Source organism: Crocodylus porosus, unplaced genomic scaffold, assembly GCF_001723895.1.
Source record: "Crocodylus porosus isolate Cpor-Errol unplaced genomic scaffold, CroPor_comp1, whole genome shotgun sequence".
Taxonomy (NCBI): domain Eukaryota; kingdom Metazoa; phylum Chordata; order Crocodylia; family Crocodylidae; genus Crocodylus; species Crocodylus porosus.
In genome coordinates this window covers 5,151,844-5,167,894 of record NW_017728913.1, presented here as the reverse complement: position 1 = coordinate 5,167,894, position 16,051 = coordinate 5,151,844, and the positions used below count along the sequence as shown (strand labels likewise).

The 16,051-nt window shown below is 38.0% G+C and overlaps 1 protein-coding gene across 3 annotated transcripts in view; it reads right to left on the bottom strand.

Annotated features, from left to right (window-relative positions):
• GAB1 (GRB2 associated binding protein 1) overlaps positions 1-16,051 on the bottom strand; it is a 137,845-nt gene that overhangs the window by 4,653 nt on the left and 117,141 nt on the right. For 2 of the 3 annotated variants that reach the window (XM_019534410.1, XM_019534409.1), the window contains exons 7-9: positions 4,917-5,006; positions 1,771-1,864; positions 1,312-1,435 (exon numbers count right to left, since the gene is read on the bottom strand). In XM_019534410.1, the coding sequence (XP_019389955.1) occupies positions 1,312-1,435; positions 1,771-1,864; positions 4,917-5,006 (308 nt within the window). The remainder of the gene's footprint in view (positions 1-1,311; positions 1,436-1,770; positions 1,865-4,916; positions 5,007-16,051) is intronic. The other variant, XM_019534411.1, reaches the window with a different exon arrangement.

The window sequence follows — 16,051 nt, the reverse complement described above, 5'->3', positions numbered from 1 at the left end:
TCTTCTGTAAGATAGTACTGTTGGGTACAGTACTATTTTATGGCAGAGTAATTCACTGCACTGGAATGCACCTGTAGACACTAACTGGGGGCATAGGTTGAGCATGGTCAGCCCAATCAGCCAGGGACCTACTCTGCTCCAGCTCAATAGCTGCTCTCTTGGGTGCATGTGTAGACACTGGGCCCAGAAGCAGTTTACTCCAACTTGAACTGCTCTGGAATTTATTGTTTGCATTACTCGCATGTGTAGAGGCACCCAGTAATACTAATTCTCAATTTCTAATTCTGCTAATTATTTACTTGTTGCCGTAGCCAATTCATAATCTCAGTATCTCAATTTTCCACCTGTAAAATGGGATGTTACTTCTTACTTACCCCTATTTCCCTCTTGGGACTGCTAGAATTAGTTAATAATTTTATAGTGCTTTGAAGATGAAAAATGTTTGGAATTTTTTTTTTTTTTTTTTTTTTTTTTTTAACTATAATCTCCACTAAATAGGGTTCTAAACAGTAAAAACTTGTAACAGATAAACAGAGACAAGCCTAGGCTGAAATTTTATGGCTACAGCTATGAACTTTCCCAAAGTGAAGGGCCATTCTGAACTAGGTTTTTGTTTAAGAACTTGGGATTTTTTTATTATTATGATGTTATTGTAAAATATTACTGCAAATTGTTTCTGTTTGTGAGACTCATGCATTATTCAGATACATTTCAAAGAATAATTACAAGTAACATACCAAGAGCTAATAGAGTCAACACTCTAAATAAATTAAACTAATTTTATACGCTGTAACTAATTCTTAAAAACAAAGCCCTATCAGAAATAAAAGATAGAAAATTTGAACATGAAATATTAATAAAGATTTCCTATGATTCTCATTCTTTCCATTTTTCTTTGAAATACGTTAACTTGTAAAATTACATTTTAAAAAGCCTTTAAATGTAGTTGAAGAATACTAGCATAATTTTTTCCCTACTGATAATGTGCAACTGTCCTGACACAGTTTAGAAGCAAAGATGACAGAAAGAAGAAAGTCCTTGGGAAAGAATACATTTTAAACACTTCGAACAAAACGTCTTCAGATTTGTTCCATGCATACTAACCTGGCCTTTTACTAAATGAGCAATTCTAGCCTTAAATTGCTTAATAATACCCTATTAAAATAAAGTAAACATTCTACTTCATTGAGGTATGTATCTAGAAAAAAGAAGAAAAGAAAGGGCTGTTGGTTGACAAAAAGGATTTTTGTTTGCATGTTTTAAAAGCAAGGACTGCACCGGAAGAGTAGTTAAGATGTAGATATTACATACTGGGTCTTCAGTGGACTGATTGGGATTCATGGAAACATAATTCTCTTCACTGTCGTGCGAGTCACTGCTGGAAGTTGTGCTATGAACTGAATCCGGTCTGGGAGACATAGGAAACCTGGAGGAGCTAATTACCAGGAATTATTTTACAAACAATAAAACTTGAATATTTTAAAACTCCTGGTAAACAAAAAAGAAATAAGTATATTAGAGTTTAAATTCTTACATCAGGTTTACCAGAGTTGCATTTTCCGGTTATACACTGTTCTTTATATTCAAAACACTTCACTGTACAACAAACACACATACAGCTGACATGTTTATGGGCACACATGCATACATACTTCAAAAGGAAAGTCTCTGCTACAGAAGCTAAGAAAAAGGAAAGACCATACAGATGTTCATTAACACACTCTTCAAAGAAAACAAATAATCTAAAATAAGAAAAGTTATGAGACTTACTCTCGTGCAAAACTTCTGGTGATAGGAGATCTAACAGGGGCTTGTAATTCCTCCCACTCAGGCAGAGGTTTTATTTCTAGTGGAGCTGGTTTTACTATATAAGAAAAAGACAATTTTAAAGTACAGAATATTTCAAAACAAAGTCAAGTTCATCAGTTTTTGAAATATTAAGCTGTCTAGAGGTAAATATGTTTTATAATTTGCCATTGAGTAAGATTTCTCAATTAGACCCAAAATACCCACACTTATCACTAAAAGTTGTTTGGTTCTCAAAGAGATTTCTGAGCCACTGTATGTTGTCCATATTTTTAAGTTTTCCAAATAATTAGGATCCTGCTAATAACAGGAGCTACTATAATTTAAGAATTTGGAAGTAGCATGTTTATATGCAGTTCTATTCTGAAAAGAGAACTTGAATACGACACAGGAATGTTTTACATATATTGTGCTACGACTTATTGTATGGGCTCAGTTCACAAGTAAAAAGGTGGGGTTGGTTGTTTGTCTTTTCTTAAAGTGCCAGTATGCCATCTCTAGGTCTGAAATATTTTCTCATGGACTTTTGGTACTGAAAATATTTTGCAGACCCAGTTGTGCCCTCATGGAGGTGAAAGTGATGGCAGAACCAAGCTCTGAAATTGGAATTTAGTTAAAGAATTTGAGGTGCAAGGCAGAGGTGTTCCGGCTCTCTTCAGTGCTTAACTGAAAAGAAGAAGGAACATATTTGCCTCAGTAGTATCAGATGAAAGCATTCTTAAAAAGCTGTAACTGTTAATACAGTTTTCAGGGTAGGACCACACCTTCTTAATGACAAGTTAAATTAAGCATAATTGAATTCAAAATAGGAAAAAGGCCCCCAAACATTGTACAACAAGCATTTGTATCAATTTCAAAAACTCAATTTCACTCTTTTAAGACTCTTAGGGAAATATGCATACTCAGACTTGAGAAGGTAATTATTCTAAAGTATCTAATGCTTTTCCTCCCCACAAAATACATAACATTTAGTATAAACTACAAAACAATTGATGAAGCTGATCAATTTCTAGAGATCAAAATGTTTACTGAAAACAAATTTCAGACAGATAAAAACTAGTTCATACACAGTAAAATCCATAGTAAATGACCATACAAGGGAAAGACAAAAAAGTCAATTAAAAAAGGTAGTTTTCTTGCAAGGGAGAAAAACTTGTACTTGATATATTTGTCAATACTTAGAGGTAGTCTTTTAAGATAAATGACTAATCTTAACAGGTTTCTTATATTTCAGTGCAACTATTTATTTAAATTAAATTTTATGGACCACATCATTGGAATTAAACACTTAACTACTCTCCAGTGAAACTGAAATGCTGTAGGAGTGGCCAACTTGAAACACAAGATGCACTGGTATACTTGAGTAATTTATGGTGAAACAGATTTTGCCACCTTAACTCGCACGTCCTAGTGCCTTAGTCATCAGGTAGTCTTACTGATTTTTTTAAAAGGTTCTCAAATCATTTATTTCCACAGGACTACACAAGGAATGGGGTGTTATTCCACAGGAGTTAGGGTGACAGAAACGGAGTTTATGCAAGTCATGCCATGGTATGGATGAGTGGCATTAGAAGATACCAGCACAGCTCATGTGCTTTATAAAGGGACAAGGAACCAGCACTTGTGGCAGAGGTGGTATCTTTTATTAGACCAACTAGATATTTGCAAAAAACATCTTTATAAATGGACAGACATCACGGCAACTGCACTCAATAGCCCAAGTACCACTCTGTAGTAGAAATGAGTATGGGCTGGATCCAATGCCAGCTGAAGCTAGCTTTTGCATAAGCTTCAGAGGTTTTTAGATTAATTGTAAGTGCATCTTATAAGGTGATCAAATGTGCTGTTATAAAATGTTTGACAATTTAAAATTTCTCATTACCCATATGATTGTGAAGGGGACCAGCTCTGATAGCTCATACCATAAGCCAGTCAAACTCTAAAACTGTAATGATTATTTTTAAAATATAAAACAAATCACTGTACTAATATACAGGATCAATTTCTTTGGCTGCATTTCAATGTTTAGTCAATGGCAAGAGAACATTAAACTGCAATATCAGCATTAGCTCTTAACCATAAATTATTTAAATTGATACATAGGTAGGCCATATAGACTTACTCCTAAAGAAACAGATACAAAACTAAATCCAAAATATGAGATCAAAGCTTGTATATTACTGTATTTACTTGAATCCAAGGGGCAGGGGAGCATTCCCTCACCTTGGATTCCAGTACAAAGTGGGAGGTAGGTGGCTGCTGCAGCTCAGGCTCTGGCCTAGAATCAGAGTCTCCAACCCCCCTGTCACTTGTCCCCCACCACCTCTGTCCTGCCACCTGCCCCTTTCCCACTGCCATTGCTTACCCTCAGTCATATATCCAGCTCTGGCCCTTCTCTGGCCCAGGGCATCGAGCACATGGTGGTTCTGGTCGCTGCCTGGCCAAGCAACCATGGCAGTGGCATGTGACAGCTCCAGCTCCACTCAGGGCCGGGGCCAGAACCAGCATGTGCTCCGTGCCTCAGGCCAGAGCCAGAGTGGTGGGAAGTGCTGCAAGGATTGGAAGGGGGTAAGCCAGGAGCTGGGAGGTGCAGGCGCCAGGGGTTAGGCAGCAGGAAGGGGAAGCAGCAGGGGGCATGGTGGCAGGGTGGCAAGTGGCCGGGGGGCAAGGGGCATAAATCAAGCCACTTTGACTTTGACTTCCCAGCCACTTGCCCCGCTACCACCTTCCTCTTACCATTGCTTGCCACCCTGCAGTGGTGTCAGGTGGGCGGAAAATTTAAGATTGATCCTGCAATAATTAGGTTCTAAACATGGAAAATTATAACAAATTTATAAATTTTTCATGCATAGAATCTAATTATTGGGGGTCATCTTACATTTAAAGTCATCCTAGTTTCAGGTAAATACAGTAATTTCTGGTACCGCTTTAAATACACTATTTAGGATATAAGGATGTTTCCCCTTGCATAGGAAAAAAATGGTTTTCAAGGAAAATGTGTCCATGGTCTCAGCTTACAACAGTAGTCATGATAATGCCTTATGAGAGCTTAACCTATAGAAAAACATTTTTACAAAGCTCCATACAACATGCAATGCTAAAGTACATACCCTTTCTTCTTGTAGTAAAGTCACCTATGGTTTGTGAATCAGTTCGCTCTAAACCATGTGGTTTAGGTCTTAAAATTTTAGGACTTTGACCTAATTGGTAAAAAGAAGACTCGCTTAATATTATGTTATTTTTATAACTGGAAAAATGGAATTCTTTAAATAGGCAGCAGAACCCCTTGCAGAAAGGTTAACTTTGGAAGCATAAGCAAGCTGCTGAGGAAGAGTTTTACAGCCTGGCTAGGTCTCATGCTAGCACTTAAGCACCACACTTGAAAGGAGCAAAACACTGCATGCAAGAAGCTCGTCTGAAGTAAGCAAGATTTACGTACCAGGTACTAAGCCAGTTTAGTTATTTCTGAGTTAATTAGGATTTTCAAAAGTAGAATATTTTTTAAAATGTCATGTTAGAGGAATATCTAATGTGATGTGAAGAATGGTTATCCTTCATATGTAGCAGAAGAAATAATTATGGCTAATTTAAATCACTTTAAACAATATTAAAAATTTCTTAGCCTGTGATATTCTTCTTAGCATAGATATTCCTTTAGAGACCCTATGAGGTCCTATTATATTTCATTTAGAGGATGAAATCCTTTAGCAGTCCTTTCACATATTGTATCTGTTGACTCTGTTCTCAAAGCCCTGTATTCTATCTGGGCTGTTGGCTGCGTATAAATGACACACTACTGCAGATCCCCAGAAAATCTCCCCTGAGGTCAATGGGAAATTTGCATAAAGGTGAGTCTTTATATAGTAAATAAAAACATTTTTCTTAAGTCTGGGTGTCTAAAATTAAGAAACCCAACTGTTAGGTGCCAATTTTCAGACAGCTAATTTTAAGCACCCAGGTTTGAACCATTTGACAGAAACTTTTAGCTATGTATTAATTATTCTGCACCTCACTGATATTCATCTTTTATTGATATGCTGAGACACAGCAAGCACATGTTCACAGGTCATCTTAAGGACCATGTGTTTTCTACCTTTCTCGTTCTTATCCTTCTTTTCTCCCTTTAAGTTCTTTCCTTTCCTTGTCTTTGTGGCTCAAGAAAATCTCAAATTTGTTCTTTTTTTGCCTGGGGGCAATCATTTACTGTCCTATCTGCCATACTAATAATCAGCAATAAAATAGTTACTTCTTAAGTTTAAAGCATCACCACCAGCAATTTAAGTGAATTAGATTAGTAGAGGGCAGTAAGGCATTCACAGCTTTTGTTCTAAGCTGTCTGCACACTCAGGAAGAACAGCACTGCCTTAGTGCATTTTTGATTCATGTATAAAACATTCAGTTTTAACCCTGAAACTGGGTACAGCTTATTTAATTTAAAGCTTGAGATTCAGTATAATTCCAGATGTCCCACAGGACACAAATAGATAAGGGCCATGCAGTCAATGACACACATTACACACATCCAGATACCAGCTGGATTTTTGGCTTAATGTAAGCACTGGACTTTAAAACATGTCAAATAATAGATGTTGTTTTTGGTTTTTCACACAGATAGAATTACTACAAAACTAACTATAATATTACCTAGCTTCAGGGGTGCTGCCAGCCTCTTCCTGGTGGGGGGGCTGAGCCAGGAGCACCACGCCTCTGCAGACAGGAACGGGGTGGGCTCAGCTGCGTGGGGTTAGTGGGCAGCAATGGCGGCACTAGAAGGGGGGGGCGGAGGGGCCAAGGTGAATTTTGGTGTGGCTATAGCTCTTCCCAACCACACTCCATCCTGGGCCACCCCTGCCTAACTCTCATATTGCACTTTTCATTTACAGATCTCAAGCAGTTTTTGAAGGCAGTCACCATCATAAAGATCTGTAAAATAGGAGAACTATGACAAAAATGACTTTCCAAAGATCACCTAGTAGTTCAGTGGCAAATTGCTTCATAAATATAAAAGAATTCTCCTAGTTTTGAAGGGCTGGGCCCAAAGCATCCCCAGTCTTTTCAACTCCTGTGGTTGAAAGAGTTTGGGGCCAAAGCAATGGTTTAAGGAAACTTATTGTGCTGTTATCAAATTGCCAGGGTGATGCAGTTTCTCCACGCTAATACATTAAGTTGTTTGTACAACTTTTTGCAAAGAAAATCATATTGGACCCCATCCTACTTTGCCTCCAAGATATCTGAGTGGCACTTAAACCCCTCTTAGGCCCTTAAGCCACTTAAAACAATACAGATTCACTCAGCACCACAGCCTGAATTTCAGTGAGCAAACAAATGGTGAAAAATTTCTTTTTAATAATACAAGGTATTAGTAATCCTGTTTAATATAATTTTAAGTTGGTTTTATACCATGCCACAAGGATTCCATTTAATTTATGTATGAAATATTTTGGAATATAAGTATTTGCAATGGGGCTTTTGGGATATTAATACTTGCAATATGATTTTAAAGCAAGAGTGTTTGTGTTTAGTTTTATGAAAAAGGATGTTAAAACTGTCAAATAGAAAGAGTACTCATGGGTCTGGTGTCAGAATGTACTCAAAGATGCGTGATTTCTTCCCCTGGCCTTTCAGGCTGACTATCAATGCTCCTTTTCTCTGAGAAATTGTCAGGACCTACTACCCCTATTTGGCACAGTCTATTTTTATATCCAACAATGATTTAAATTAAAAAAATAGAAGCCTTCCTCATGTGTTTCTCTTCCTTAGTTTTCTGTAGTAAACACAGTGGGAAAGTTAGTATTCAAAAGTACAACTGCACATTCTTAAATTGAAACAGATGTAACCTTTTTTAGTTTTATAACATAAGCTCTTTAGGCTAAATGGCCAGTCATCCAGGGGTAAACTTCAGGACACAGTCCCAGATACTCCACAGACCTTCAGAACTAGAGGTCCATTTATATCACTACTGTTTCCAGTTAGTGACAGCTACCTCCCAAGCCAGAAACAACATAACTGTGTCCACGTGACACTGTACAGTCCTTCTGAGGCAGAGCTGCCTAGTCTAGATCCAGCCTCACATTCATACACCTATGCTGTTTCCAGTTCAGGAAATAACCTGTGGCTACCTTTTGAAGCCTGAAGTAGTATAGCTGCAGCCATACGGCATGTAGCGGCATTGTGTTATGCTCTCTCCACAGATGCAGCCTGGCATTCATCTTGGACCAGTTTTTCAAATTCAAGACAAATGGCAGAGAGAAACTGCAACCTTAAAAACTAGGGAAGTTTTGGAAGGTTTAGGATGGTCACTTCATCTTTTTGTTTTTGGGTATAATTTAAAGCAGAGTGGGCTACATGAGATGCTAACAGCACTTTATAGTCAAGTGCTAGGCAAAAACTGTGCTAATATGCTACTACACAGTAGTATTTGACTACTGCGCAGAGTCACTAAAAACCCCTGCGCCAGTGCTACTGCGCAGTAGTGTGTCACCGCACATTGATTTAGTACTTGGTTATCCACGTACTAAACTTAATGTGCTGTAACTCTGGTGCATTAAAGAACATGCAGACATACCCACTGTCACTGAAACAAAATAAAACAAATGAAGAGTAAAAATCAATGAATTTTGTTAAAGGAGGGAATTTTCTGTTTAGATATTATTGAATGTTCTGACACAGCCATTGCCTACAATGGATTTCATATCAGGAAAGAGGATCTGTACATGCTATTTAAGTTACCAGTTATTTGGAACTTAAATTAAAAAGTTAATCTCCCAGTATGATATCAAATATAACAAATACACAATCTGATAACAGTTTCCTGGCCAAAAGGGCTCCCTTTCTCCCAAACCGACAAGGAGATTGCAAGCAGAATGCTATGGAACTGCTTTATTTGGAATGGGACTGCAGGGAAGAAAGCTTGTATTCAGCAATATAGGCACCCCAAACAACTGGTGATTTGTCTCTTAATGTTTTCAGGGGGAAACTGCATTATCAAAGGATACAGGAATTCAGAGTCTTTCTTTGAAAAAAATGAAAAAAACAAAAATATATACAAGGGAAACTGCAATTTGCAGTTGGGGGTCTTGGTATTCCAGCAAAGCATTCTGGATTTTCTACTGCTCTTTGCCTTTAAAACATAGTTCAAGATCTTTATTCTATAGATTTTATGATCTAGTACCTGTTCTGTGAAGCCCTCTCATAAGAAGTGTCAGATCCTGGGCACATGGTCCTAAATAAAGAACCAAAAATATTCCAATGCTGGCTTCCTCTACAGCAATATCCTGCCAAGGTGGATACAATTAATAGCAGGTGCTGGCCCTTTGTACCACCAAACTAATATCCATTTTCTTAATAGGATCAGACACCAAATGGAGGTAGAATTATGATGTCCAGACAACCGTCTTAGATGGATCCTGTTTTCTCTTTGCCTTAAAGACAGCCGGAAAAGCTAGAAATCAGTCAGAAACAACCCAAGCAGATGGAACCAACTAAAATAAGTTGTCTAAAGACAAAAAATGTGTGTCATTTCCAGGATCTGTATTTTGTCTAAAATTTCTCAAAATACTTTCCTTCACAGCATCAGCTACTTTCAGATATTCCAGAAATGAAGAAGAATGAGTTAGGAAAGGAAGACTCTGAATCTAAATAAGCCTTTTCACAGAAACTTGTATCTAAAGTTCATTGGTATTCATAAAGTATTTGCTAAATACCACAAAAACTATTCAGTGAATACCAATGCATTTAATCATGACCTTTCCTAATCTGCTAGTAATTCTATAATGTCCATATTTAAGTAAGCCTCAAAACTGTAGTGTTTACTGGTCAAGAGTACTGGAGCTTCACTTCAGGTTCATAAAGCATGTGGGATATTACTTTGAGATAGCTCCTCATGTTCTATACAACTGTGTGGAATGGCTGATTTGCTAGGAAACAGTTCTGTTTTTTTAAATGTTTTTAATTAAACACTGTGTTAAGGGTATATAAAACCTGAGGGCAAATATGCTAACTTGCAAGCTAGGAATATTACCTAGCCTGTATCATGCTAAAGAAAAGGAACCCACTTATCTAAATACATAAGGATGAGAGGAAAATCCTATCAGAGGAAGTGTTATCAGTATTCTTTCATTCCTTCTCTCCCCCATATTTTAAAGTTATACATTAGTATCTTTAAAAACAGGTAGTAAAAGGAGGTCTAAAGGGCTTGGGGATTTTGTTTAGTCTGTTTAAGCCACATTTTTTTTATTTGATACCTTTTGTCTCTATCCATCTAACTTCACTTGCATCTGGAATTCATTTAACTGTGATGTAAAAAAAATCCCTTGGAACTGTTTAATCTTTAGGATTAAGCTTTTTGTAAGAGCAACTCATAGCTGTAGGTAAAGAATTGCTTGATCACAGCAAGGAGCTATGCAAACTACAGAGAAATTACCTTTAAATCTTATTTCCTAGAAAACAATCTATTGCAAGTAACTTTAAACTGCCATGAGAGAAGCCTGGATTCACTTCTAGATAGTTACTGTTGGGCCCACAGACTAGTTAAAAAGGGCTGGCCTACTCAGGGACTGGGAGGAGGCACAAAAATATGCATCTTTTTTATCTCTAAACAGAAAAAAAGCAGTACCTTGACTGGAAAAGTATCATTTGAAAAGGATAGATACTTTTCTTAAAAAACAAACAAACAAGATAAATATTACCTGCATCCCACTGTGAAAAATGTCAACGCTAAAAGCTTCATACTTCAATCTGCAATTCAAATTAGCTTTGCTAATTAACATTATCATTTACTGCAGTTTTACTCCTGCTGTGTTCTACCCTCAAACATGCATCATTTTCAATTCTGTAGGTTAGAATCCAGAATTCTGCATTCTTGCAGTGTTGCCAAATCTCAGTGATTTTACTGAAGTTTTCCTAAAGTCCCAGCTTCTGATGTCATACTATGTAAGAGCTTCAACTTTGATCCCTTTAAAAAAAAAAAAAGTGAAGCACTGTTCTATGGAAGGCTCAACAATGCAACATACAAAATGAAAGAACCTATTTTTTAAGGTTCTCATTAACTGGGAATAATTAGAGTTGCTAAAACTGTTGTTTGTGATGCAGGGGCAACAAAAGAATGTAGTTTTGAGTACTTTGCAATATTAAGTTATGAAACCAAAACAACCACCACCACCACCACAAGATCATTTATATATACTGAAAACATAATTTTGACTGCTATTTGTACAGTCATTTTTCAGACTAGCACCCCATTTAAAGATGTTCCAAGATGTATTTTAGTGATGTATTAGCACACTGACTTGGGCAAGAAAAAAATGCTATGTTGGCATCCTTGACTTTTTCTTTAGAATGGTGCTTCTGACATCAAAATAGTCATAATGTATAATAAAACTGGATGCAAGTATATAGTGTGAAAACTGTACAATAGGGTGCTTATAACAACATTTCATGACTGATGGGGGTCCAAAATGCTACATGAAGTCAATATTTTTCTTGTGTGCTTTTCAAAAAGTATATGTACTGTAAAAATTAGCAACTATCCACAGGTGAGGAAGATTGTTATTACAACAGAATTAAGTGTAGTACTTCTAAACAATGCCAATACTTCTAGTTGGCATGTATAAGAGATTTCATTTAAAATTCCTTCTTTAAATGGTGGTTATAACCTAAATTACGTTTTAAAATATTGGCAACTTCTACAGAATGAAATCCAGTGACAAGACATCATTAAATTTTCATAAAAAAAGAAACAGCCACATTTTAAAGGAAGTCCTCATATTTGTGGCCTGACCAGATATGAATTATGTCAAATAACAAATTATGACAAGAAAAATACATAAAGAAAGAACCAGCTTTAGCATCCCTGTTTTAAAATTACCCTTAAGTAAGCAACCACAAGAACCAACTCAAAAAGAAAAGTCTGTTTCATCTTTTTCTCCATAGGTACAACTGGGTAGGAACAGAAATATGTTTAGCACTGCCTCTAAATGTGGCAAGGCAAAATTCTGCATCAAATTCTGTTGTCCCCAAGTCGCTATTGCAACATTAGGATCTATACTGGGGGAAACAGAGCAAAATTTGGCCTCATACTTTTCTGGTGGCCTTTTTGAAAACCAAATATATCACAGTCTTTTTTGCATGCGTCTTTATATTTACATAAGCTACTTAAGTAGGGACCTTAACTCATGGTGAGACAAAGCCATTTTAGCACCTTGCTCATGAAAACAAAGGTTGATTTTGCAGGCACTTCCCAGTGGGCCTACCCCTCACTGTTCACTGGTGGAGACGCCCCACCATCAACCACAGATGGTTGGAGAGGTCCCACTATCACCACAGACAGTCAGTGCCAGATTTAGGCTTAAGATACTTAAGCTACAGCATAGACCTCACAATATGAGGAGCCTCTAAATAAGGAAAAAAAAAAACACTGGATGTTTTCACTCTAATATGACAAAAATATACATATATTGGCTCCACAGTTATTATACATATTGAGTTCACAAATTTGTGCAAAATAACAATTCATCTTAAAATTTCATGAAAATTCATTTTTGTGGATTTCATGGATTATTTTCATCGTATGGGGCCTCTCAAACCAGATATTGTTTAGGGCCTCAGCATGTCAATCTCGCACTGCAGACAATCACTAACTCTCAAACACACAAGACAATGAATTGTCTAAGTACTGCAGTAAGTATCAGGAGATTCTAAAATAGTGTATTATATGAATGATACACTTTTTTTTCCTGGGTTGATTTCACAGGAAAATCACAGCTGATAGAATGATCCTGGATACCGCCAGTTTTCAGATGTCTACCTGACCATTTTTAGCCCTGCCCATACTCCGCGGATGTATGAGTATGCAAATACATGCAGTAGGCCTACTCAATGGATGGGCACGTTCATGGCTACATGGACAAAAGTCCCAGAAAAAAAAAGGAGGGTGGAAAAAGGGGGAGCCGTCCCCTGTTGCTAAAGCAGTTATGGCACTTGCCCAAGAAGCTGGAAGCCCACGGTTTAGATTCTAGGCCTCCCTCACCCAAACAGGATTTGAACCTATATTTCTCAGACTTTCCTGCATAAATGCTCCATCCACAACACCACAGACTAGGCATTAACTAGACGCTTCTCAAACACCCCTTTAGAAGCTGAGCTACTGATTCTTGCATTTAATAGTCAATGGATAAGCTGAAAATAGTGATGGAGTATTTTCTGCCCTAGGGGATACAAAAGCTTAGGTTGGAACCCAGGGCCCACTCCCTTCTAGGACCACAACTATCTCTCACACTCTCCAGCTTGTTCTTATCCTCCCTTTCTTGGTTTCCAAGGGGCCTACTTCAAAAGAGAGGCATCTGAATATTCCCTAATCTGTGGCATGGCTTTTAGAGAATGGTGTTGGAAAAAGTCAGAGATACAGGTTCACATTCTCTCTTGGTGCAAGGAGTCAAGAACTGGTGTCCCTGGCTTCCTAACGAGTGCTCTAACTACTCAGCTATTGGGCTAAAACATGGGTGAGTCCTCCTGCTCCTCTGAAGTCTAAAACCCATTAGTCATGCGTTTGTGGCTGGCTACATTTTCGTGACTTACATGTAAGTATACATGCAGAATCAGCACTTGTGTAGCCACATAATTGCCCAGCCAGTGCATGCTCAGGCTATATGACATGTTTACATTGCCACATTGCAAAGAAAAGTAGAATTGTTACCTGCAAATAAGTGCTATAACTGCCACTGATGAGGTTAGAAAACTGCCATTTAGGCCCCTGACAAATATTAAAGTAACACCATGATAGGATTTGATGTGGAATTCCAACAATCATGCTTCCTGCCACACCAGACATGCATGGCAGGAAGTACGACTATGTCATCACACATCAGATCTCACTGGACCATACTGCCCGTACAAAGACAGCCTAATCCCAGGCTCCTCCTGCACCAGCAAGTAGCAAGCTTGGCTCCTTGCATTCCCAGCTGAAGGGCAATCCCAATCTCTGGGGCACATGGGAGTCCTGAAAGCCTCTCATGTGCTCCAAAGGCTGAGCATTGACCACAAGTTCAATTAAAGGAACGATAGGAACCAGGCACAAAGTTATAACACATATTTTGTGTAATGAATTTCTTGCTTATTCCTCATTTTATCATGCCCTTAACTGACTGAACATGTGGCCAAGTCACTACATAAGATGTGATTAACCTGTTAATCACATCTAAAGTGCAACATATGTCAGGGGCCTTAGACCCACAAAGGGCACAGAATTCAATCCTTTGGGTTCTACCTCTATTTTTACTGATTTAAACCATTCATGTTATTTGCTATCTCCATGCCAGAGTTTCACTATATCTGAAGTGGAAACAGGGAGACCATTTATAAAGAAAACTTTGATGGGAAGTATTATGCATGCTATATTGCACTTACATAATTTCTGTAGTTGAGTCCTTGAGCATCTCTGAAAAATCATGCCTTTTATGAGGTGTTTTATTGATTTTTTTGATCATGTTGAAAGAGCATGCAAGTGTTTTTTTAAAATAAATTGCTTATCACTTAGTATGGATTTTAATATCAAGTTTTTATGCTCTTCCAGTTAACAGACCTCTGGTAAAAATCCTGTCCTTCAGGGTAACAAAAGTACTGCCATTAACTTTTGAAGTCTCCACCCACAAACCATGTAGTTGGCTTATAGAAGCTATGCACGCTTATGTTACTATGGAAATCATACCTATTTTTCTCAGCAATTAAAACATCCCTGTTCCCTGGCCTACATAACTTTATTCCAGTGGTTCTCAACCCATCCACTGTAGTGGGCCACACTTGCAGCTCTCAATGTGTTACGTGGGCCACACTCACACAACTTACTTCCTGTGTATCCATTTTAAAATGTTTTGCATCTGTTATCTGACAGTAATGCAATACAAATCAGTATTCTGTAATACCTCTCATTTCTACACTGTCAAATTTCTTTACATTTTTTTTTTAACAGGATGTCACATGGGCTACAGCAGTGTGCTGATTGGACCTCTGGTTGAGAACCACTGCTCTAATGCATCACCAAAGCCCACTGTGGTCTATTCAGGTGTGCTGAAGAGAAAAAGAAGAAAACAGAAAAATTGGGCTGATCATCAAAGAGGAGTCTCTGTTTTTATCTCCAAGGGCACCTATATATGAGCAGCAAGGCTGCTTAGCATGTCGGAGCAGGCTCGATTAATTGACTCTGCTGGAGCATGGTAATCGCCACGCTCCAGCAGACTCCAGCATCTCATGTATCAGCATTCCTGCACAGAAAAATGGTGGTGGCAACGGCACTTTAACTAAAGCTCATTCAACATGCTTTAGTTAAAGTGCCCGCATTGCTATTTTTCAGTGCAGAGATGCTGATACACGAGGTGCTCCAGGCACTTTAATTACAGTAGTTCCCAGAGCTGCTCTAATTAAAAACACACACACCCCTACTCCCTGCTCTCTCCTAAATTAGGGTACATTTTCTTCTGGTTTTGTTTCTCTTTAATAAACAGTAGTTCAAAGAAGGAATAATTTATGGAACCAGAGAACAAGAGGCTCTGGTATAGCTTGAGGCAGAACTAGTCAAATATCTTTTGATTCAGAGGAACACTACCCAGTTGTGCTGAGGGAAACAGATATTTCTTGAAGGTGAAACCCTTTTGCTAGCAATATAGCATCACCACTACATGCAAACATAGCAGGCTACAGCAGCAAAAAGCATAAACACAAAACAATGAAAATGCGAAAGATTCTTTAAAAAAACCCCTGCACATACAAAATATACATTTAACATTCAATTCAGATATGTATAGAAAAAAAATACAGCTGGCTGAACACAATGGATTTTAGTCCAAAGAGCAGAGCACTTACCTAAAGGATATGACATGCATTGATTTAGGCTGTTGGGGCATGAGGCCTCCCTTCAAAAGGGTACTCAAAGCTTCAAGAAATTACTGAAAGCTCCCTCATTTTTGGAAGCAGCTGTGAGCCACGGGATGGTGTGAGATGACACAGAATGCAATAAAACCTCAAACTATTTGATCTTTTTTGACTCAAAACTAAAGTAAATCCCTGTTATAAAACAGAGGGATGAGGTATAGTAACTTGTAAGTCCCATCTCTCAGATGCCTCTTCAAATAAGAAATCTGCAGCCTGCTACATGGTCAACTATCAGGAAGGGAGAGTGTGAATGGCTACATGAAAGTGTGTGTGTGTGTGTGTGTGTGTGTGTGTGTGTGTGTGTGTGTGTGTGTGTGTGTGT